General features: G+C 37.0%; 1 protein-coding gene across 4 annotated transcripts in view; it reads right to left on the bottom strand.

Annotated features, from left to right (window-relative positions):
- Nucleotides 1-23004, bottom strand: part of LOC149557367 (uncharacterized) — a 321202-nt gene that overhangs the window by 210781 nt on the left and 87417 nt on the right. For all 4 annotated transcript variants that reach the window (XM_089832039.1, XM_089832041.1, XM_089832040.1 and 1 more), the window contains exon 3: nucleotides 10581-10676. In XM_089832039.1, the coding sequence (XP_089688165.1) occupies nucleotides 10581-10676 (96 nt within the window). The remainder of the gene's footprint in view (nucleotides 1-10580; nucleotides 10677-23004) is intronic.

Raw genomic sequence — 23004 nt, 5'->3', positions numbered from 1 at the left:
AATGTCACTTAATATAATGTTTATGTATTATATTGGTTAATATGATGCATAAATGTTATTTTTGACCCATATTGATGACATTTTTATAAAATTAAGTGAAATACATAACTTAAATGCCTCAAAATGGACTTTTTATGTGCAAATGCATATAAAAATCTATCAAAAGTGAAAACTTTTCATGCTAATGCATATAAAAATTCATTTTGAAAACCTTTTTCAAGTCATTACATCAAAAGCTTGTAAAAGTGGACCTTTTTGATGCAATGACATGAAAAGTTGAGTTTCCATGCTTGTGCATGAAAAAGGTGAGATATGTTTATAAAATATGTAAGTGACTCCAAAAAGTGAGATTTTGGAGACTTGCATATTTTAAAATATGTAATGGGTTTCAAAAAGTGAGATTATAACCAAAGACATATTTTAAAACATGCAATTGCATCAAAAATGTCATATTTTGCCTTCCTACATGTTTTAAAATATGTAATGAACATAAAAATGTCCTGTTATGTGAACAAAACATGTTCTTGCTCCAAAAACCTCCTATTTTGATCATAACTTTTGATTTTCTCCATGGATTTGAATGAAATCAGTTGTATTCATCATATTTTGGAGAGGTGATCATTTTGCCCTCATCAAAAATCAAGTTATTGCACCCAAAAACGTGTTTGAAACTCCTAAGCTAGGGCATGTTGTTTGTATAAAACTCCATAAATCTTCAAAGTTTGATCACATTTTTGTATGGAATCAAATCATTTTGGCCCTATTTGTTGATTACATCACATAGTGATCACCATTTTTGTGTTTAAACATCAAATCGTTTTGTTTAGAAGATCAAGTTTTTTGCTTGGAGAAACACGTTTTTGCTTAAAATGCCCGGAAAATTGGGGTTTTAATCCACTTTTTTGCATTCTGAAGCCACTTTTTTGCATTTTGATTCATGTATATGCATTTGGGGAAGTCATTTTTGCATTCACAAGTCAAAAATGACTTTAAAATATGCATTTTTGTAGTCACGTTTTTGCAAAAACGGCCTAGATTTCTGAATAAAAAAATCATATTTTTGTTCAAAAAACTCAAAAAATTGCATTTTCAGCCCATACATTTGATCAAAAGGGATTGTTTTTAAGTTTTAAATGCATGATATTGTTTTTGGAGACCATTTATTTGGCACTTTCATGTCAAATCCGACCATTGAATGTCCATTACATGCAAGTGCGAAAAAAGTCAAAAGGTTGTTTGAAAATCCGGATTTAAGGGAAAATTGGTCTTAAGACTATAAAACTTGCTATTTTAACTCTTTCTCCTTCATTTTTGGCACATATTCTTCATGTAAGTGGACCTCTTCTTTCATGCATTTTAATTCATGCTTATCCTTGCTGATTTTATGCATGAAATCGTTGAATGGATGCCATTTGTAAGAATCTTTGCCTTTTAAAGTGCATTTTCCCTTTAAATATGAAGTTTTCTTCTTCATTTTGATGTTTTTGGTTCTTCCCCAAGTTCCAAATTCAAATTTCACCTTTGGAGTGCATTGCATCTTGGCATGTTTTGAGTTATTTTCAAAGGTATGTTTTTCTTTTGTTTTGGTTTTGTGTGCTTGTTGCCGGTTTTTCTCCATTTTGGAGAAGTTGCAAGTTTTTTCCCAAAAGCTTGTTTTTCCTTCACTACATGCGAAAGCGTTATCATTTTTCATATTCCATTTCCATGTCATTACACCTCACATCTCATCCGACAAATGTGATTACATGTTTTTCACCTCATTCGCCATTCACATGCATGTAATCCCATTTTCCGTTTCCATTTTCATCCATTTCATTTTTCGCTTTCATTCACACAACACGATTACATGAAATATCTTACGTTTAATTGCATCTAAAAGGTCCAATTTTGACTAAAAGTCACTTTTTGAAAAGTAAAAAAGATGTCATTTTCTCCTCTCCATATGCATTCACACCTCCATGAGCAAATACATGTTTCCATATCTTTCCATGCTTTCATCTTAGCCTTCATCTGCATATGCATGTAAAGTGTATCTTTCACTCACACTTGCATCTCATTTCACCCTCCACCTTCCGTTACATGTTGCATTTACATGTAATCTATTTTCTGTGCAGTGACACCTTGAAAGCCCAAGTCACTTTTTGAAAATCGGCAATCTCCATTTACACGCATTCCCATGCACCAAGCACTTTACTTCAAAAAAAAAAAGAGTTAAAGGTGCTGATGGAAAGTTGTTCCGAGTGTACATCCGAACATTGTCAAGAAGGTTTTCAAAGTGTCAAAGACTCCAGTTTGTGCTGATCTACAAAGGAGAATTCACAACTTGAGCGAGAAAAGATGGATCACATCAAGTTTTCACATAATAATGGACAATTCATCAAAGAGAGCTAGAGTTTGTCAAAAGACGCAACACTATGGTTATCAACGTGAATGCAACAGTACAAGGTACAAGAACTCCCAATCCTGTTATCATCTAGGATTGCATCGTCAAGTACAAGGCCCTTCAGAATTGTTTTTTTCTCTTCCGTCTTCTTTCTTCTTCTTTCATGTTTGTAGTTGGAGAAGATGCATTACATGAAAAAGTGTAATTACATGTAATGCGAGTTACATGTGTATGTAAACAATGTAATGCGAGTTGCACGTGCAGTTGCATGTACCCTTTATTTTTTGTAGTTAGACTTGGTCAAAGTTGGTTGAGTTGCTCCCACTTTTTCCTCCCCCTTTTTCTCAACTTCTTTGCCTATATAAAAGAGTGCCCCCTCATTGTAAAAATTATCTTTTGTTGTATGCAAGAAAGCTCTGCCATATTTGTGCAAGCATAACTTTGATTCTGTAGTACGAATTTAGGAGAAAAGTGAATAAAAGAAGCAATTGGATTCGAAGCTTTGACTGGAAGCAATTGTGATAGAACAAATTAGAAGCTTTGACTATAATTTGTGCCTATTGTCTTGATTCATGTTATTATTGTGTGTTCAATAAAAGAGCATAGAGAGTTAAGAAACAATTGAAGCCCGAGCTTTGACCAGGAACAATTGTGAAAATCCATAGCTAGAAGCTTTGTTTGTGGCTTGTATTTTCATCTTTATTCGCAAAATAGTGAGATTGTTCTTACTTTTAGGAGTCTTTGTGCCCTAATTGTAAAACTTTTACTACATAGAAGTACAACAGGACTTAGAGCCAAACTGGTACATTTTGGCTAGCCTTTGAGTTAGTTAAAATTTATCGGTATCACTGTTTTCAGATCATGATAGAAGTGTAATTAGAGATTCACCTTGCCCATTATTCGCCTTACGAATAAGTAGATCCTTTCTTGAAAGTTAAGAAGAAAGGATAATAGTAACACCCTCTTTATAAATCTCTCAATTTCTTGCTTACCTTGAGTTGATCCAAGGAACAGTGAGAAGGGGGAGGCTTCCCTTTAAGGTAGGAGAGACTCTGTCTCACATGCTGTGGCTGGTCATCATATTTTACGACTAAATTTTTACCCAAAATTGTCGGTTGCAAAATATCCACCCAACAGGTACAAGGGGCAAACAATGATCTCGTACTATAACTCGAGAAAGTTCTCTACATAGAATATCATCCTCAGGCGAAGCCCCCTAGGGGGACTAGCCAACTAGTAAGAATATACTATCTGCAGATGTTTATCCTAATATGCATGTTCAACTCTTGTCTGGGTGGCAAAAGATGAGATGGGGCATCCAGAGAATATTAGATAGGGGGAAGGCAATCAATAGCAATCACAAACAAACCCAGAGGTGTTAAGGCCTAAGTGTACCAGCAAGCTTGGCCGGTAGAATCCAAGCATACAATAGCCTCTAAGGAGAAATTAGCCAGGTATGAATATTTACTGCATCCCTCAAGGGAGTCCATGAAGCACTACAGGCTATGTAAGAACCAAACCAAATCAAAGATAGTACCAAGTCTAAAAGGATGAGCCCTAAACTCGGCAAGGACAATATTGTGCAAAGTAGACTATCTACATCTGATAATACACTGAAGGAAAAGAGTCAGGACTCACTCCAATGAAGCCCAGTCCAACTCCATTAAGGACAGCCCCAAACAATTGTCACATCAGTTTGCTAGTTTTAGCCAAGGCCACTTCTAGCTGTTGCTATTATAACAGTCCAACCTCTATAAAAAAAGGCCAAGGCCAAATTTAAGTCAATTTCAGCTAGACCTTATTTTCAATTGTTCAATAGTATTTTTTGTTTTCTATATATATATATATAGAATCCTGTAACTGATAAATAATTGTTTTGACTACAATACATTTTTAACGATATTGGTGATACACTTATGCTATTGAAGAATTGTTTCATGTGTTATTGTGTTTGTGGTTTCACTGCTTAACTGAAGCTAAATGATAGTGGCAAGCTGTGCATTGATGCCATTTATTTGTCACGTGGTAGTTTTGCACATACTTGTTAATAAGTCTATGAAATCATGTGGCATCATGGATTGAAGTTGTTATTTCCTTTGAAATCTTGTTTGCAGCACATTTCTGGTCTCTATTTTAGATTGGAAGAGGATGCCACTTATGTGCTTGTTTAGTTAAATTCATTCATAAAATCTGAAAATCTCACTTATGTGGCATGAAAATTTAGTAGTTTAGCCTTTGAAATCATGTGGTACCATGCACTGAAGTTGTTATTTTCTTTCAAATCTTGTTTGCAGCTCATTTCTGGTCTCCATTTTAGCTTGGAAGAAGATCTCACTTCTGTGCTTGTTTAGTTAAATTCATTCATAAAATCTGAAAATCTCACTTATGAGGCATGAGAATTTAGTTGTTTAGCCTTTGAAATCATGTGGTACCATGCACTGAAGTTGTTATTTTCTTTAAAATCTTGTTTGCAGCTCATTTCTGGTCTCCATTTTAGCTTGTAAAAAGATGCCACTTTGTGTTTAGGCTAGTTAATTTCATTTGTTAAATCTGAAAATCTCACTTATGAGGCAAGAGAGCTTAATTGTTTAGTCTTTGAAATCATGTGGCATCTTGCATTGAATTCTCTATTTCCTTTGAAATCTTCTTTGCAGCACATTTCTGTTCTGTATTTCAGCTTGGAAAAAGTTGCCACTTCTATGTACAGATTACTTAATTTCATCTGTAAAATCTGAAAATCTCGCTTGAGGCAAGAGCTATTACCACTCCTGTGTTGATAAATAAGGCAATAAAATCGAGTGGATAGTTTATTATTTTATTTATAAAATATTAAACGCCCCCTAAAGAGAATTTTTTTTCCCTGTAGGTAGGGAGGGATTATTTAGACTAGCCTGACACCAAAGATCACAATCAACTTTATTCAAATAATAAGCCTGTTAAGGCTGAGAATTTGCACCTTATTAAACTATACTAGTTTAACAATCCTGCCTAACATGGGAGTCATTTCTGTATGTGGGACATGCGTACCTAGAAATGAAACCTCCGGATTCTAGGCCGGTTCCTATTGGATAATCTCTGGTTATTATATGAAACTACTTTAAACTTATGGGAAAAGAGTTAGAATTGCTGGAAATGAACTTATAATTTGTAACTTAAACTAAAGAACCAGGTGATACACCAAATGTGACAGGAATACTGAGAAAATAATGGCTTTCTTAAGAAGAATATATGAATTCTATAACTAAAGATGAAATACTTATATTCTATATAGATATGCATTAATATTTCATAATAAGGTCCTTAAACAGATTAGCAAGGAAGAGGAATTCTTCACATGAAAACCAAATTTAACTTAGACACAAATTATAACTTGCATACAACATACACTCCTGCAACAAGGTAATAGATGAGACAAAAGAAAATAAGGAATTATTAACTCACTTATATCTCTCATCAATCATGCACTTGACACACAAACACAGGAAGAAAGAAGGCTTGAATTTGATAGAAAACTGCTCCAAAATGCTGCCAGTATTTACTAGTCTCCAAAAGAGTTACAAAATTTTGCATGAAAACTACCAAGGACATAAAAAATGTCACAAGAGCCTCTCTCTGCATAAAAAAAACCCCTTCCATGAGTTCAAAGAACTTCCTAAATACAATCCCAACTTAGGTCGAATTCAGGACAATAGGCTACAAAAAGGGAGTCAAAACCTATCAAAAAGTTGACTCACTGCTTAACAACTGTACCAAGTCATAACAGAACCTATGACTCATGTTAAAAATCCCTAAAAAGTTCTAACTGACCATAAAGATCTCCAAAAAGCTTGGTCAAAGTATAAATTCGACCAAAATAGAAACCTCTACAATCTCTCTTCATAATCCAAAGGATTTGAAATACTAAGTCTTCAACTAATCTTTCTCCATTTTCTTCTCTCTTTAAACACGTCACACTTATAGTGATATAAGGGACACATGTTGATAAAGATTCGCCATTAACACAAAAATATAGAATAGTTTATAAGGTCACTATTAAATATTTTCATTTTCAAATGAGTTTGCAAAATAATAATAAAGTGTTTATAAACACTTCTAACCCATCACACATACACATAGTGAAAATAAAGTAAGAAAAGCAAACCGACTTAAAAGTCTCCCACGGATTTCAAAGTTTATTCAATGCAGGAAAGGCGTGAGAGACTTAAGTCATATTAGCAACCCTAAAAGTTGCTCATTCGTGCTTCACATCGCATGGAGGAAAAGAGAGATAATCGGCTAGGGTTTGCTGAGAAAACTCCATTGTTTGCCGTCACCAACTTGCTGTAGTGTTTGAATCACCTTGTTATGCTCATTCTCTGACATGTCTCAGTGCTGGAAGCACGATTTTTCTCTTTTGCTCTTATTCTGGAGTCACCATGGTCTCTTACCGCTGGAGGTAACATTTTTCCATTCTTAATAAACGTTTTGTTGTTGTGCTGGTATATTGCAGGTATCTTTTAGATTTGCTTGTTGTTTTCTGGGTATACATCAGTATTATGTTTTAAAAGCAAAAGTAAATATATTGCTCACTAGTGCTGGAAGCGCGTTTTTTATGAGCATATTTCATCACCTTGTTAGCACGATCTGTTGCTTTGAGTCCATCATTTGAAGCAACTTTCGCTGCTGTTATGATAAGGGTTTTTCTTTATGCAAAGCATTGATCAAAATATTCTTCAATCAGCTTTTCTTCTAGTTTCTCATATGAAAAATCTTTTGGTCCTGGTTGTCGTTTTCCCTCTTCTTGTAACATTCTTTCCCATACCATTTCAGGTTTGAAGTGTTCCAAAAGCTTTGTGTTCATTGATACCCAATACAGGTCACCATCGAAGTCCCCTCTTGCAATTTCATCTGCTCATGATCAAGAATTATACAAACTTCATTTCTCTTTAATTGTCCTGTGGGATCAGCTGTACCCATCAAATAAAAGGATTCATCAATAGGAACCTTCCCTTCCTTCAATGTTTTGATTTCCTCTAGCATACTTTCCCTCGGTGTATATTGTAATAACGGTTCATCAAGTGGAATTCCACATGATAACATTCTGGGCACAATATAATCTTCATCTAGATATCTGCATTTCTTTATAACTTTAAATGTTGTTGTTCTATCACTGAGCTTATTTTGTATGCGATCAAAAGCTTCATACACAAGTCCAACAAAGATTTCATCTGGAACCCCACCATAATTCAGCAATGCAATCAAATATCGTGAAAGTGATGACCGTTTTGGCTTCCAGCTTGTTTTACAAATTTCGAATGACTTCACAGTTTGAGCAAGAAAGAAGACTATCTTTCTCAACTGTTATCATTGACTTACGAACATGTATTGTCTTGGGTGGCAATTGATGATGTTAGCAGCTCTTTGCATTTGATATGTCGTTTCCATTTACATGATTGATATCTGGTAACAAGTAAACAGGAGACTGGACAAAAAGCTATGGCTGTAACTGTACAACCATTTACAGTAGCTTCTTTATCACCCCGAGTTTTAATGGAAAGTAGTAAAACATGAGAGGAGATGATGCATCTCTTGACATCGACCATTCCATTACTATGTCCAGTTTCAATGAGTTCAAGTATATTGAAGCTCAAAATTATTTGGGTTAAGAAATTATTCCCTTTTGTACTATACTCTGCTCATTAGAATCTCTCTTTAGAACAGTGACATCTTCGATCTTTTCCTATTATGATTAAGATCTATGTATCTTCTTTTCTGTTTTTTACTGGTGTATTGGCTGAGTTATCATGGCATTGCTTGCTTTTACTATTTATGCTTCAGTATTCCAGATAATACCTCTATGTTTTCTGACTGATCTGTTGTACTGTTAACAATTTTTAAATTTGTTCTTATCTCTGCTTGTTCCTTGTCACAGTGTTTTATTTTCTAGCAACTCACTCTTTTCAATTTTCTGATATTTGAAATGGTCTTTTATGAGGTTCGAGCACAGGCTCGTGACACTCACAAACTACCTCTTTGTGATTTTTATCTGAATACTTAGAATGCACTTGCTATTTTTTGTACGTATTCAAAAATAAGAAGAATATGATATGTGCGAGTACATGGTTATAGATAACTAGTCTTTGCTTAGATCATAAAGATCTAACTCCACCTCTTTTCTCTTGCAGGAGAACGAAGAACCAGAAGCTTACCGAATCAAAACTGAACCATGGGCGACAATGCAACGACAGAGAACATCTAACCAGTCAAAGTCTGAAAGGCAATGACTGGTTATCTCTGACTTTCTCCCATATGTTTTATTTTTCTTGTTCTTTAATATGCATGAAAGATAGCAATTGTATTCTCGATTTGTGTGAGATACTTTGCCCTCAGGATTTCATTATTGTGTAAAATATCAATTGTATATTCATGAAATGAATGATACAAGGACATTTATATTCTTTCAAATAACAAATGAAAAGTGTTTTCAGCAAATAAAATTTTAATTTTCAGAACTGAATTTTAACATGTGTTAAAATTAAGTAACAAAGCCACAATAGAATTCTAAGAGTCACTAATTCAAATTCCATCTTAAGATATCAATATGGAGATTCCTTGCCATTTAAGCACAACCCCATTGAACTCTAAAGAGAGCATTATATGCTATCTAAAAGTGTGTATTATTTCTATATTTTAATGTTTACCTAGGACAGTTTTAGATTTCAAAGAACTTCCACTTATCATTTGAAGAAAGGATTACCTTATATCATGCTCATATTGATTTGTCTCAAAATAAATTAATGTGCTAATACACGCTATTAAAATCCTTTCTTCAGTCAATACATTACCATATATAAAAACAAGTCCATTTGCCAGATTACTGAAGACTTATTAATGATGCTTTAACAATTATCAAAATTTCATAGTTGTCATCATTCTAGTTGTCAGTAGTTAGTAGAAAGACTGTTCACTATTAAATATGAGTAATAATTATATAAGGTCAAAAAATGCATATAATTCTGCCTAGCACTTGCAAACCTTATAAAGCCATAAGATTATTGCAAGGATCACAAAAAACAACTCAAAGACATCAAACCTGGCAATCTTTAGACACTAGAGCAATATATATATTATAAACAAGGTTGATCCTTGCAAAAGAACCAATGCTGGAAAAAGCATTTAGAAACCAAGATAATTAGGTTTAAGTTTTAACACTCAAGAGTATGTTAAATTCTTGCAATGGAAAGACATGTAGATTTTCCGAAAAGAAAGAAGACAAAATTAATGATGAAACAAATTTAATAAAATTTATTGAATTAATGATAAAATAATTTCATCATTTCTTCAGTCAATACATTACCATATATAAAAACAAGTCCATTTGCCAGATTACTGAAGACTTATTAATGATGCTTTAACAATTATCAAAATTTCATAGTTGTCATCATTCTAGTTGTCAGTAGTTAGTAGAAAGACTGTTCACTATTAAATATGAGTAATAATTACATAAGGTCAAAAAATGCATATAATTCTGCCTAGCACTTGCAAACCTTATAAAGCCATAAGATTATTGCAAGGATCACAAAAAACAACTCAAAGACATCAAACCTGGCAATCTTTAGACACTAGAGCAATATATATATTATAAACAAGGTTGATCCTTGCAAAAGAACCAATGCTGGAAAAAGCATTTAGAAACCAAGATAATTAGGTTTAAGTTTTAACACTCAAGAGTATGTTAAATTCTTGCAATGGAAAGACATGTAGATTTTCCGAAAAGAAAGAAGACAAAATTAATGATGAAACAAATTTAATAAAATTTATTGAATTAATGATAAAATAATTTCATTAAATTCTAAATTCAATAATGGAAAACATATTACTCTAAGTAATGCAACAAAACTCTTTGGTCAAAGTCAACCACAAAAGAAAAAATATCAGCACCATCAATTATAGATTATTATAACTGAACTCATAAAAGACAGGATAGTTACCCAAAAATAGAAAAGATCCTAGGACATGCAATGCCTTATTTTGGGATAAAGTAATGAATATATTAAATCACAAAAATTGGGCATCTTATAGCCGATAAATAAGTGCTTTGAGGGAAAGACATTCTTAACAATAGTTGATGCTATGCTTATTCTGTGAAAAAGCGACTCAAATATATCATACCTAGTGAATCCACCAGAGCAACATAGAAAATAAAGTGAAACCTTACTAGAGTATTAGGACTGGAAAATGCTTTTAGAAGCCAAGACAATTGGGTGCGGTACTCAGAAGCGCGCTTGATCCCTGCATCAGAAAAGCATATAGCCTATCCAAAAAGAATGTAGAAAATGAGAAAACAAATTTTATAAAACCTAAATTTTATAATAGCCAAAATTTATTGCATATGCATCAGCTGAATTACTAATGGATTGTTATTACTGATCTCATGAAACACAAAATAGTTACTGAAAGTAGAAATTCTCTTAAGACCTGTAATGCCTTATTTTTTTAATACATGTCAATTATCAGGGGTAATGATCATTTTGTTGTGTAAATATTTGTATACTTAATATGTGGTTGAATACTATGCGATAGATTATCTGTTATACTATGTGAAATTGAAATATTAGCGTCTATAATGTAATGTGATTAATTGTAAAGTCATTAGGAAATCATAGGGAATTAAATTTACATGAATCTCTAAAATGTCAAGGTTTCTAAGTTTTAGAGGTAGGGACAGTAAGGATTGGCAGGACGTATTGCTGGAACACTGGTACTTTTGGGCCATGTTTTAGGGGATGGTGGGAGATCATATGGGCTGGTATTAAAAAATAGGGATTTTTTTACAAATATAGGCACATTCCAAATACTCATATCATAGCATTGATAAAAAATATTCATCGTAGACATCATTAAAGCTTAATACATTACATTAGATTTGAATTGAGATTTCAGATGAGAATTGGCAAACAGTTCAGACTAATATTCATAATTATTAATACTTAATAGTTGATACAACAAGAAACTACTTTGTGCAATCTAAAACTGTATATAGAACTTACATTATCATGTATAACACACAAAGATCATTTTAAAGGAAGTGAATCTCTCCTATGTAGATGGAGACATTTTGTTCCAAAACAAAAATATTCACAATCATTTTGACATACAATGCTTAAAGAACCAATATTAAAATTTATCATTAGCACTATCTAGTAAAGGATTCATCTTGCTTCTATCAGTTTTCTCTTCAATGTATTTCAAACTCTATTCTATACATTTAGACTTTAAAGCATTGTTACCCTAAACTTCTAACATTAAGTTATATAGAACATTAAAGACTGCATTTGAAATCTATGTCAATGCTAACAGCATAGGTTTATGAAACCTAAAATCCTATATACTCTCTAAAATATTTTTAAATCAAAACTCTCCAGATTTCAGTACACACCAATGTTTACTGCATAGATTAATTAAGAAACGCACACAGACAATAAACACGAACACGAACAGCAGAACTCTTATTATTATTCGCATATGCCCAACAGTACGTTATGCTTCCATGATATGATCTAATGATTACAATGCTTCCCGAAGGGGTTATAAATACTTTCTGAAGAGCTTTCCTAAAGGAGTCCGTCGGCCAGATACATTATGTCCGCTACAAACTATTTACCCGTCGGCTACATAACAAGAACTTTCCCAAAGGGACCCGTAAGCTAATACACAATTTCCTTTACGAAGGGACCCGTCGGCTGATACACAATTTCCTTCCCAAAGGGACCCGTCGGCCAATACACAATTTCTACCGACGACATCATCCCCCCCAAAAAGAAAAGTCGTCTCCGGACGATAATTACAACAAAATACATTAACAGAATGACTACAACAAAAAATCTGCTTTTATCACAATACTGACTCCTCAAGCTGACCTTGATAGCCACCTGTGTTGCTTTCTTTGCTTCCAACTCCTCGGTACCCTGAGCCAAGTGTTGTTGCACTGCCTCCAACTGGATGATCAGCTCCTCTTGAGCTCTCTACGCATTCACCAAGATAGCCTCACGGCCAACACCTACTCTCAGTGCCTCTGGTACACAGACACTCCATGCCTGCAACAGCTCCAAGTCTTCTCAACTGGTCAGACTCCCACGACTGATATCCGCAACGACTGGGGGTCGAGGGGCAGCACCCCCGCAGGGTCCTGGGGCACACAAAAATTGCACGGAACACACCATTTCTGTTATTTTCTGCCGATTCTACACTCTTTCTGGCAATCGCTGATGCTTCCCCTTCCCTATGGCATCATCTGATACTCATTCTAAGCATTCTTGATTTGTCAACATGTTTTTTTTTTTTTTCTTGCTGCTACGACTACTTCCTGCAGACTTCATTTGTTCCTCTACTAGATCAGGTCACTTATTTCTCTATACGAACCAACTGTTCTACGAATTTTTGTACTTCCCAGGCGGCTGTACTGCCCTCCTCGCTGGTCTACACTAACCGTACCACTTGATTTGCCTTACAGGGTGAATGCTATACTCCGTACAGTCTCAGATGATTAGCTATGTGGAGTCGTACTACCTCGCCCTGCCTTATTGTTTGTACAATCCAGATACCAGACAAGCACTCTGCCCTACCCTTCATACTCTAGCACGCGCAACATGATACTTAACCGTACAGTGCTTGAAAGGAGCCGCACGATGCTTGAATAAGAAAGCCGTATAGTGTACGAATAGTATAAAATCATGAAAGACAAGTCCGTACGGTGCCCAAAAACAACCTCTAAATGCATACAAAATCCATATGGCAGCAACAGTAAATTTAATCTTCAGATTCGTATGGAATTCGTACACCAGCAACATGAAGGTAATCCTCCAAATGCTGTACGGTGCCATCAGAGAAGACAGGCTCTAAAAGCCGTACGGCCCCCACATGGAGCAACCACATCCAAATCCGTACGTTGAACTTGAATTCCGTATGATGGATATTAATAAAAATTGGCTCCAAATTCCGTACATTAACCTTCTCTATTAAATCTGTACGGTGGTCCCAATGTTACAATATGCAGCTCTTTAAAAACCGTACACTGCTAAAAAAACCGTACTATACCAAAACCGTACGCCAGCCTTCAGTTAAAATCTATACATTGTATTAAAAACCGTCCTATAGCAAAACCGTACATCAACCTTCAAATATAAAAAACCGTACGGTGCTACCTTTTCCTTCAAATATGGAAGCCGTACAATAGTCTTCCCTTCAACTATGAAATCAGTACGGTATTGTTTTCTTCAAATATGGAAACCGTACGGCACTTTCCTTCAATTATGAAAACAGTACGGCACTTTTTTTCTCTCTTTTTTTTTTTTTTTTTAAATTATTTTTAAACAACTATATACAATATTTACATATGTACAGTACTTACAGTCTTCTTCTCTCAGTTGTTCATCCACGGAGGTGTGTTATCATGGTAGACATTCAACTTCGATCTCTTCACTGTGTCGACGACTTCCTTTCCGTCTAGCATCCATAGTTTTATTGCTCCATTATCACCCACTTCCCGAAGCTGATACGGCCCGACCCATTTCATTTGAAACTTGCCTAGTTTGATCTCATTCCGGTCGTCGTACTTCAACACCCACTGTTCGAGTTGAAACCTGCTACGCCTGTTCTGTGTCATCTCCATATTGCCTAGTTTGTTCCCGAAGCTCGCTACCATGGACTCCGTCAGCTGCCCCTTCTGTCCGTCAATAACACATTCACTCTGTACTGCTACAACTTTTATTGAACCCTTCCTCTCTGTTGCCTGTGCAGACCGTATCGTGTGTCTTCCTTCCTGCCGCTACCTTTCTGCTATATCTGTGGTTCGACGTAATACTTTCTTCTTACGCAGTCGTACAGTAGAATCTTTCCTCCTTTCGGGTTCGTACTGTATGTTCTTTCCTTCGGCTTCAGTCATATCCGCGTTTCCTTCTTCGGCTTCTCCATGTTCCTTCAGACATTCATTTCCTCCGTCGGCTTCTCTGTGTTCTTTCGAACATTCATTTCCTCCTTCGGCTTCTCTGTGTTCCTTCGGACATTCATTTCCTCCTTCGGCTTCTCTGTGTTCCTTTGGGCATTCATTTCCTTCTTTCTTACCTTCGTCGATCCTTAGCATATTACAACTTGGAAAGAGCTCGTAATCCTCTATCTGCCAGTGGTAAAGACCATTTACTGAATCCAGATCGTCATCTCCTTCCAATCGTAGGACTCCCTCCTGATCGAGTTCCATACTCTGCCTCCTCTCATCATCTTCTCCTTCGGAATCCGACGATAGAGCTTCTTCTCCAACCATCTGAGTGTGGAGATCAATGACATACTTCCGGCCTTTGCTTTCAAGTGATAAAGTATTTTTCTTCCAATCATGTTTTGCCTTGGCTTGTATCAGCCACCCCCGGCCCAGAATGGCATCATATCCTCTCCGCTTCAGTGGGATCACGACAAAATCCAACAGGAACGGTTGTGTTCCAATCGTCACTGGTTGTGCTGTCAGGACTCCCAATGGCTTGATTCCATGTTGATCGGCCGTTAGCAGCTGGAACGTAGGCAGCCATAATGTCGGCTGTCCCAACCTTTTCCAGGTGTCTTCAGGCAACACATTGACACCGGACCCTCTATCCACAATCGTTTCCGTCAATACAGTCCCGAGAATGCCCATTTCAACAACCGCCAGATAGCGTCCGGATGAAAGAGCTAACAACATCGGATATTCTGCACTTGCACCACTCTCCTTTTTGTCTGCTGTACTTGCTCCACTTTCTTGCTCCCTTCCATGTTCTCCTGGTAGTTTAGCAGCGGGAACGATGTTTGTGAGTGCAGATTGGAGCTGAGGCATAGTGAGCAACAAATCACTTATCCTAATCGGTATCTCGGCTTGCAATATTTGTCGTACAATGTTATGTTCTGCGCAGTTCCGTATGGAGGTACTCGACGTGTCCTTCAGGTGTGCCGTTTCTATCTGCGTTGCTCTCTGGATCTCTGCCCGTGCTTCCTCCAATCTCTTCTTTTCTTCCACCGGGTCGGGGTACACTTTCGCTTGCTGCCGTGTGATGGCCAAAACCTCTTCTTCGTCCGTCCCAACGGTGATCAAGTTTACTCTTGACTTCGGACACCTAGCATCTTCATGATCACCAGGTCCACACCATCTGCATAACAACTTCGGTGTGTTTGCTGTTGTACACTCTCGGGCGAAGTGACCCCACAAATTGCATGCGCAGCATTGAACTATCGGCCGGCCATTGGCATCGTACTGGATTCAACTCCTCCCACCATTATTGTTGTTGTTTTGACCGTGCTGATTGTTTCTATATCCTCCCGATGTGGCACCTTCCGTACTGGTATTCCCGTTCCCTCCTGACAGAGATGCCTCCTGCGTCAGGAACACTTGCTGCGGTGTTTTTGCTTTCAAATTGAAAGGGCGTTCCTTTATCGAGTGTCCTAGAATCTGGCAAATCTCACAAAATTGATCTTTCGGGCAGGATCCCTTCGTATGGCCTTCTTTCTCGCACTCCATGCACCATAGGTCATTGCCCTTAGTCTCCTTGTTCATGTTTTTGAATTCCTTCATCATCCGAATCATGTCCTTCTGGAGGGCACGGACCTTGTTGCTTCCCTCGTCATCGCTGCTATCTTCTCCTGAAGATGCATCGTCATCTGAATCGAACAAGCTATTTTTCTTCTTCTTCTTTGTCTTCTGGTCACTTTCGAGGTTCATTGCCTGATTGTACGCTTCATTGTATGTTGATGGTGGCACGATCTTCATCTTTTTCCGCAACTTCGGGTGAAGGCCTTCAATGAACCATCTTTTTTGGAGGCCATCTGGCGGCTTATTCTCCATTTTACTGATTAAGTCCTTTAATCTCCTGGCGAAGACCCATACTGTTTCATTCTTCTTTTGCTTGGTATTGAATATCTCTGCTACAATTTCATTATCATCACGCAAAAGTTGAAATTCTGCGATGAACTTCTTCTTAATGTTATCCCAACTGTTTAATTTTTGTGGATCAACATCAGTAAACCAATCAATCACAACAGCCCGTAGGGTAGCGAAAAATTGTCAGATCCATTCTTTGTATTTGTTATGCCATTTGCCCTCCAGATCGTTTCACATGTTTTACAATGTCGAATGGGATCAGTTGCTTCATCACCATCAAATTTAGGCAATTTTTCCTTCGGACCTGCCATTATCACTGTATGTTGGGGGTTTTGTTGTGTACCTGCGCTGTTTTGTACTCCTGCGCTGTTTTGAACACCCGCGTTGTTCTGCACACCCGCGCTGTTTCCAACACTCGCGCTGTTCTGAACACCTGCGTTGTTCTGCACACCCGCGCTGTTTTCTGCTTCCACCCTGTTTTCAACACCCGCGTTGTTTTCTGCTTCCACGTTGTTCTCAACACCCGCGTTGTTTTCGACTTTCGCACTCTCTGGTGAAGAAATGGGTTCGTCAACTGAAGCTGTTCGTTCCGGAAGTATATCTCGGACGAAGAGATCACTCCACGCTTGTGCTCCCTCGGCACTCCAAGCCGTGCAAATCGATCTCCTTCCATCAGGATTCTCTTCCTGTGGCGTATGCCGGTTCAGAAACTCCTCCCTCGCTTCTTCCACCAAATCAAGTCGTTGTCGAGTCTCCTTCAACAATCCTTCCGCACTCTTGTTTCCGTCGGCAATCTTCTAAAATCTCCTTCGACACTCTGTCTGCTGAGCCAGAATTAAATTTTCCTGCGCAACACGTATGTCATCTTTTTCTTTCAGCTTATTCTTATCTTTGTTCAACTGATTCGGCATTTAATTCATATCTGTCTGCCTGTGTACCAGGTCCATCGGGCAACGGCACCAAATGTTTACCGCATAGATTAATTAAGAAATTCACACAGACAATAAACACAAACACGAACAGCAAAACTCTTATTATTATTATTCGCATATGCCCAACAGTACAATATGCTTCCATGATATGATCTGATGATTACAATGCTTCCCGAAAGGGTTATAAATACTTTCCGAAGAACTTTCCCGAAGGAGTCCGTCGGCCAGATACATTATGTACACTACAAACTATTTACCTGTCGGCTGATACACAATTTCCTTTCCGAAGGGACCCATCGGCTGATACACAATTTCCTTCTCAAAGGGACCCGTCGGCCGATACACAATTTCTACCGACGATAACCAACAATAGATCAAGTTTTCAATTATTTTAATAGCAACTCAAGCAGTGTAAACCATGTGTTACATCCCAAATTTTGGCTCCATTTGAAATGTTCATATAACCGTCGAGGTATCATGTGAAGTTTGTTAATAGGTAAAATTGGTTACAATCATGTGAAATGGTAAAATGGTTAATTGTTATAATCTCATATGAAGTTGGCATGCTAGTTAACCGTTATGATGATATTTTAAAGCTATCATGGAAAGTTGGTTATTTATCATAAATTCATGAGAATCAAAAAGGCGATTAGCCATTATGATTGTCTATGATTAATAACTTGTTATGGTGATATGATTTAAATGTGAGAATTTCCTTGTAGGGAGCACGTCAAAGGGCTGGAAGCATTGTCAGAAAAGAATTGGGCACAAGAGCACCACCATCACTAGGCAAATAGGTATGAATCTTAAATCACCATGGATAAGGGTAAACGACTAGGCAAGCAAGATTGTACGTTGAGCAATACCATGAGTGACTTGGTCAAACATATAGAAAAATATATAGCTACCATTATCATAATTCGTGTTCAAAACCATAACCTTTGTTGTTCTATGTTGGCATCTCCAATTTTCTTTTATATATGTGTGTGTGTGTGTATAAATGTATAATGCCACCATGATATTAATTCACTAGGTCGTCTCTATTAACATATATATATATATATATATCAAGAGGATGTGAGGTTATAATAAATCATAATCCTCCAAATTACACATGTATACAGATATACATATTTTAATAAAGATAATGCTTATATACATATATAAAGATAACTTTTAATAAACTTCTCAAAGGAGCTCTTAATATTTCAAATTTATAACTCTCTATGTGAGGCATCAAGTATAATTGGCACCCCTTTTTATCTTTTTGACTCGGTGAACCAAAAAGCCGATGATCTTATTTTTAAACTGCCACGTTGGGTCGTGGCTTAAGTTCAAGACTTCTCTCTTTGCCAAGGATGGCATCCACTCCTTTTTCTTGCATTCAAATCCTTCTTTCCATTCGGCTCTTTCTTTCCATCTGGGTCCTTCTTTCTATCCGGCTTTTTCTTTTCACTCGGCTCCCATCACTGTATGTGAAACCAAGCATTGTTGTCGTACGGGTTCTCTGTATCAGACATTCGGTTTGGCCTTCTATTGTTCAGAACATTGTGAGCCGGCCAGTCGGGACTACCCTAGTCATATTATCATTGATCAGGTTATGTAGATACCTCTACTCTTATCTTTTATATATATATCAGGGTAACGTGACTCGCCGCGAGTCACGTGAGTCAGGCGAGTCAGTGAGCCGCACTGACTTCGCCGAGTCACAATGACTCATGACTCGCGAGCGGTGAGTCACGAAGAGTGACTCGTGTGACTCGCGTGACCCGGCCTTCTTGACTCGGCCGCGACGGGCAAGAAACTGGGCCATAAAAATATAATTTTTTGCATTTTTTTTTATGTTTTTTTTTTACATATCTCACTCATATAACCCTAAAAAGGCTCCCATAATAGTCTATAGTGAAAAGAAGAAAGAGAGAGAGAGGTAGAAGAGAAATAGAGGTTTCTTGTTTTGCAACCAACTGAAAGGAGGAGGAGAAAAGCTTGCATTTGTGACATTGGAGCTTGCATTTAGATCATCAAAGAGTTTATAGGAGCTCTTATCAACACTTCCCAAAGCATTTGAAAGAGGTAAGACTTGATTGTTTAGATTTTGATGATTTTTTTGTCTATGCTTATGGGTTTTTTGCATGAATTTTTTTTGTTTGTTTATGAGTTTTTTTTTTACTTTAGATCTTCATAAAATGCAATGCTGAAATGGTAATATTTGGTCTAAAATGTCTTATTGCAGCAACCTTTACATTGTTCCTTAATTAAGTCATAATGGCTTCTGGAGGTAAAAAACCCAAGCTCTCTAAAGGCAACAAAAAAAAATGAGTGTTGGAAGTTCACCATAGAATTTCCGGGTAGAAAGAGAACTCAAACAAAATGCCTATTTTGCAAAACCATTAATAGTGGGGGGATAAATAGATTAAAATACCATATTGCTGGCTTACGTGGTCATGATATTGAGCCTTGTGGAGCTGCATCTGTTGAGGCTCAACGTTTTTGTTATGTAGCCTTGGAAAAATATGAACAAGAAAAAGAATTTAAAAAAAAAAAAATTAGAAGAGTTAGCTTTGATTGGTTCTAGTTCCCTTCCACGCTCATCTGCAAATGTTTCTGAGTCAGTAGGCTGTGTTGGAGAAGGTTCTTCCCGTTCCCCCTATCGTCCTACTACTTCTGTTGCTCGTGCTTCTTCTACATCTATTCCTTGCACTTCTAGTGATGATACTGCTGCTGCCCCTTCTAGTAGTGCTGCTCTTCTTCGTCCTAGAGTCAGAAAATCTAGTAAGTTGGACAACTTTTTTGTACCGCATACCACTCTTGGTGCGCAACCCTCACTTGAGAGCATGGGCTGGAATAGGGAGATACATGAAGCTGGAGTAAGAGCAATTTGCAAGTTTTGGTTTTTCTGCGACATTCCATTTATAGCAGCCAGGTACTTCAAGTTTTCAACTTCATTTATATTTGATTGTTTTACGTTTTAAGTTTTAAAATTTATACTCAATTTTATACTTTTAACTTGATGTTGAAAATTTGAAATATGTTAATTAAAATGTTTTTATAAATGTAATAGGACTCCTTATTGGCAGGGGATGATTGATGCAGTTTCCATCTGTGGTGCGGAGTTCAAAGCCCCCACTGAAGATGAGTTGAGTGGCCCCCTCTTGCTAGATATGGTTGAGGAGATGAAACTTGAGTTGGAGGACCACAAAAAGATTTGGAGCCAAAAGGGGTGTACCATCATGACAGATGGATGGACAGATAGGAGGTCCAGGACCCTCCTAAATTTTCTTGTTTCTAGCGGAGGTAATTCATCATGCTCTACTTCTTGAAGTCTAAAATTTAATTTATACTATTATTGAATAACGAAAATTTTGTTTTATTGAGTATTGATTCTTGATTATTAAATGATAATTATTTTGTTTAATTTTCACTTTCAGGATCCACCATGTTTTTGAGGTCCATAGATGCTTCCTCATGTGTGAAAAATGCAAAATTCTTATGTGAGACTATTGAGGAGGTCATAAGGGAGGTGGGGGAAGACAATGTTGTCCAAGTGGTGACAGATAATGCAGCTAATTATGTTGCTGCAGGTAAAATTTGAACTTCTAACTTTCTAAGTTCTACTTCTAAAAATTTTGTTTCAGTTTTTCATTAAATTTTGAAAATTAAAAGTTTTTTAATACATCAAAAATTTTCATTGTTTACTAACTAATTTAAAATTGCTGCAGGAAAACTATTGATAGAGAGACACCCAAAAATCTTTTGGACTCCATGTGCGGCCTATTGCATCGACCTCATGTTAGAGGATATTGGCAAGCTTGTATGGGTGAAATCATGTGTTAACAAGGCCAAAAATCTTTGTAAGTTCATCTATAATCATGCCTTGGTCCTCAGCACTATGAGGAAATACACGAAGGGAAAGGAGTTGGCTCGTCCTGGTATCACAAGATTTGCCTCTAACTTTATCACACTAAAATCCTTGCTAAGTTCAAGGTTAGAGTTGAGGTGCATGTTTGATGGTCCAGAATGGAGTTCCTCCTCCTTTGCGAGCAGCCCTGCAGGGATAGATGCAACAAAATGCATTTATGATGATGATGATTTTTGGGAGCCATGTTCGAAGATTGTGGAGGTAATTTAAAATTTAAATTTTAAATTTTAAAAGCTTAAGTCTTAAAATTTTATGAATTAATTTGTCTCATACATATTTTTTATTTATATTCATTGTGCAACTTTGCAAAGTTTCATCATTCACTAAATTGTTTTTTTGTTTAATTGTTTTGTAGATCACCGAGCCCCTTGTAGCCCTCCTACGAGTTGTTGATGGCGAGAAGCCCTCTATGGGCTACATTTATGAGGGCATGGATAGGGTCAAAGAGACTATTAAGGCCAAATATGTAGGAGTTGAGGAAAACTATGGCCCTATTTGGGACATAATTGATAGGAGATGGCAAAATCAGCTTCATAAGCCCATCCACGCAGCAGCCTATTACCTCAATCCGGCATACCATTTCCTTGATGATTTCAAGGCAGATGAGGAGGTTCTTAGTGGCCTATACACAGTGGTATCGAAGATGTCTCCTAATCCCACAGATATATTGCTTGAGATGGATGCCTATAATAATGCATCAGGGCCCTTTTTTTCAAGTCAAATTTGCAAAGAAGGTCGTACAAAATTGCAGCCAGGTAAAGATTGCAGCTTAAGCCTTATACAATCTAGTTTATAAATTTCTAGCTTTAAACTTAAAGCTCAAATTTTGAAATGAGGCTAATATTTTTTTGTTTTTCTTTTTTCAAAATTCAGATAGATGGTGGCAAATGTTTGGGCCTTCAACCAAAAACCTTCAGCAAATCACCATCCGCATTTTGACCCAGCCAAGTAGCGCTTCTGGATGTGAGCACAACTGGAGCATGTTCGAGCACATCCACTCAAAGAGGCGTAACAGGTTGTCTGTGCAGAAAATGAATAGTCTAGTCTTTGTGCACTACAACCTACGTATTAGGATCAGGGAGATTTTGGATAGTGACACCTCTCCGATTACTCTAGAGGAGGTTGATCCAGAGTCTGATTGGATCACTGAGGCTACTGATCCTGTCTTTGATGATGAGGACCTACAGTGGCTTGACCAAGCAGATAGAGAGGGCCAGGCTGAGGCTGTGGCTATGGCAGCAGAGGACCAAAGAGCTCCAGTTGTTCCTAGTGGCAGCTCACAGAGATTGGCAGAGCCAGAGGCAGAGAGTACAGTTGATCCTAGAGGCACCTCATGAGCTGATGCTATGGCTACTGAGACATCCAGGACCTACCTTAAACGCCTTACTAAGAGGCATTTTGTAGATTATACTGAGCCTGAGCCTGAGGTTGAGGCTAAGGTTGGGGATGAGGATGAGGATGACGATGATGATGAGAACTCCGACTAGGAGCCATAGCTGTAGACTTATAGTCTTGTTTTAACTTTTTGTTTAACAGTTTAACAGTAACTTAATATATGATCAGCATTTGGAACATTTGAATTTGATGATGACTATTGAATCTTGATGTGTTGGATTTCATAATGCATAAATGATAATACATATACATTTTGATGGTTTGCATGGATTTATCTTAGTTTGACTTTAATTACTAGTAATATAGTATTTACTTTTAACAATTTACCTTTGTAAGTTTGTAACTTTGTAGTTTGTAGTATTGTACATATGTAATCGATGTTTGACTTTTAAGTTTTAAGTTTTTAACTTTAAGTATGTGGCATGTGCATTATGATCAGATTATCTTCTATTTAATGATGTTATTGTGTCTTTATGCTTTATTCAATAATGGGTGCATG

The sequence above is a fragment of the Cupressus sempervirens genome, chromosome 5 (assembly GCF_028749045.1).
Source record: "Cupressus sempervirens isolate cs-2001-9-10 chromosome 5, ASM2874904v1, whole genome shotgun sequence".
Classification (NCBI taxonomy): Eukaryota; Viridiplantae; Streptophyta; class Pinopsida; order Cupressales; family Cupressaceae; genus Cupressus; species Cupressus sempervirens.
Note: the sequence above shows the minus strand (reverse complement) of the source record. Positions and strands in the feature narration are given on the sequence as shown.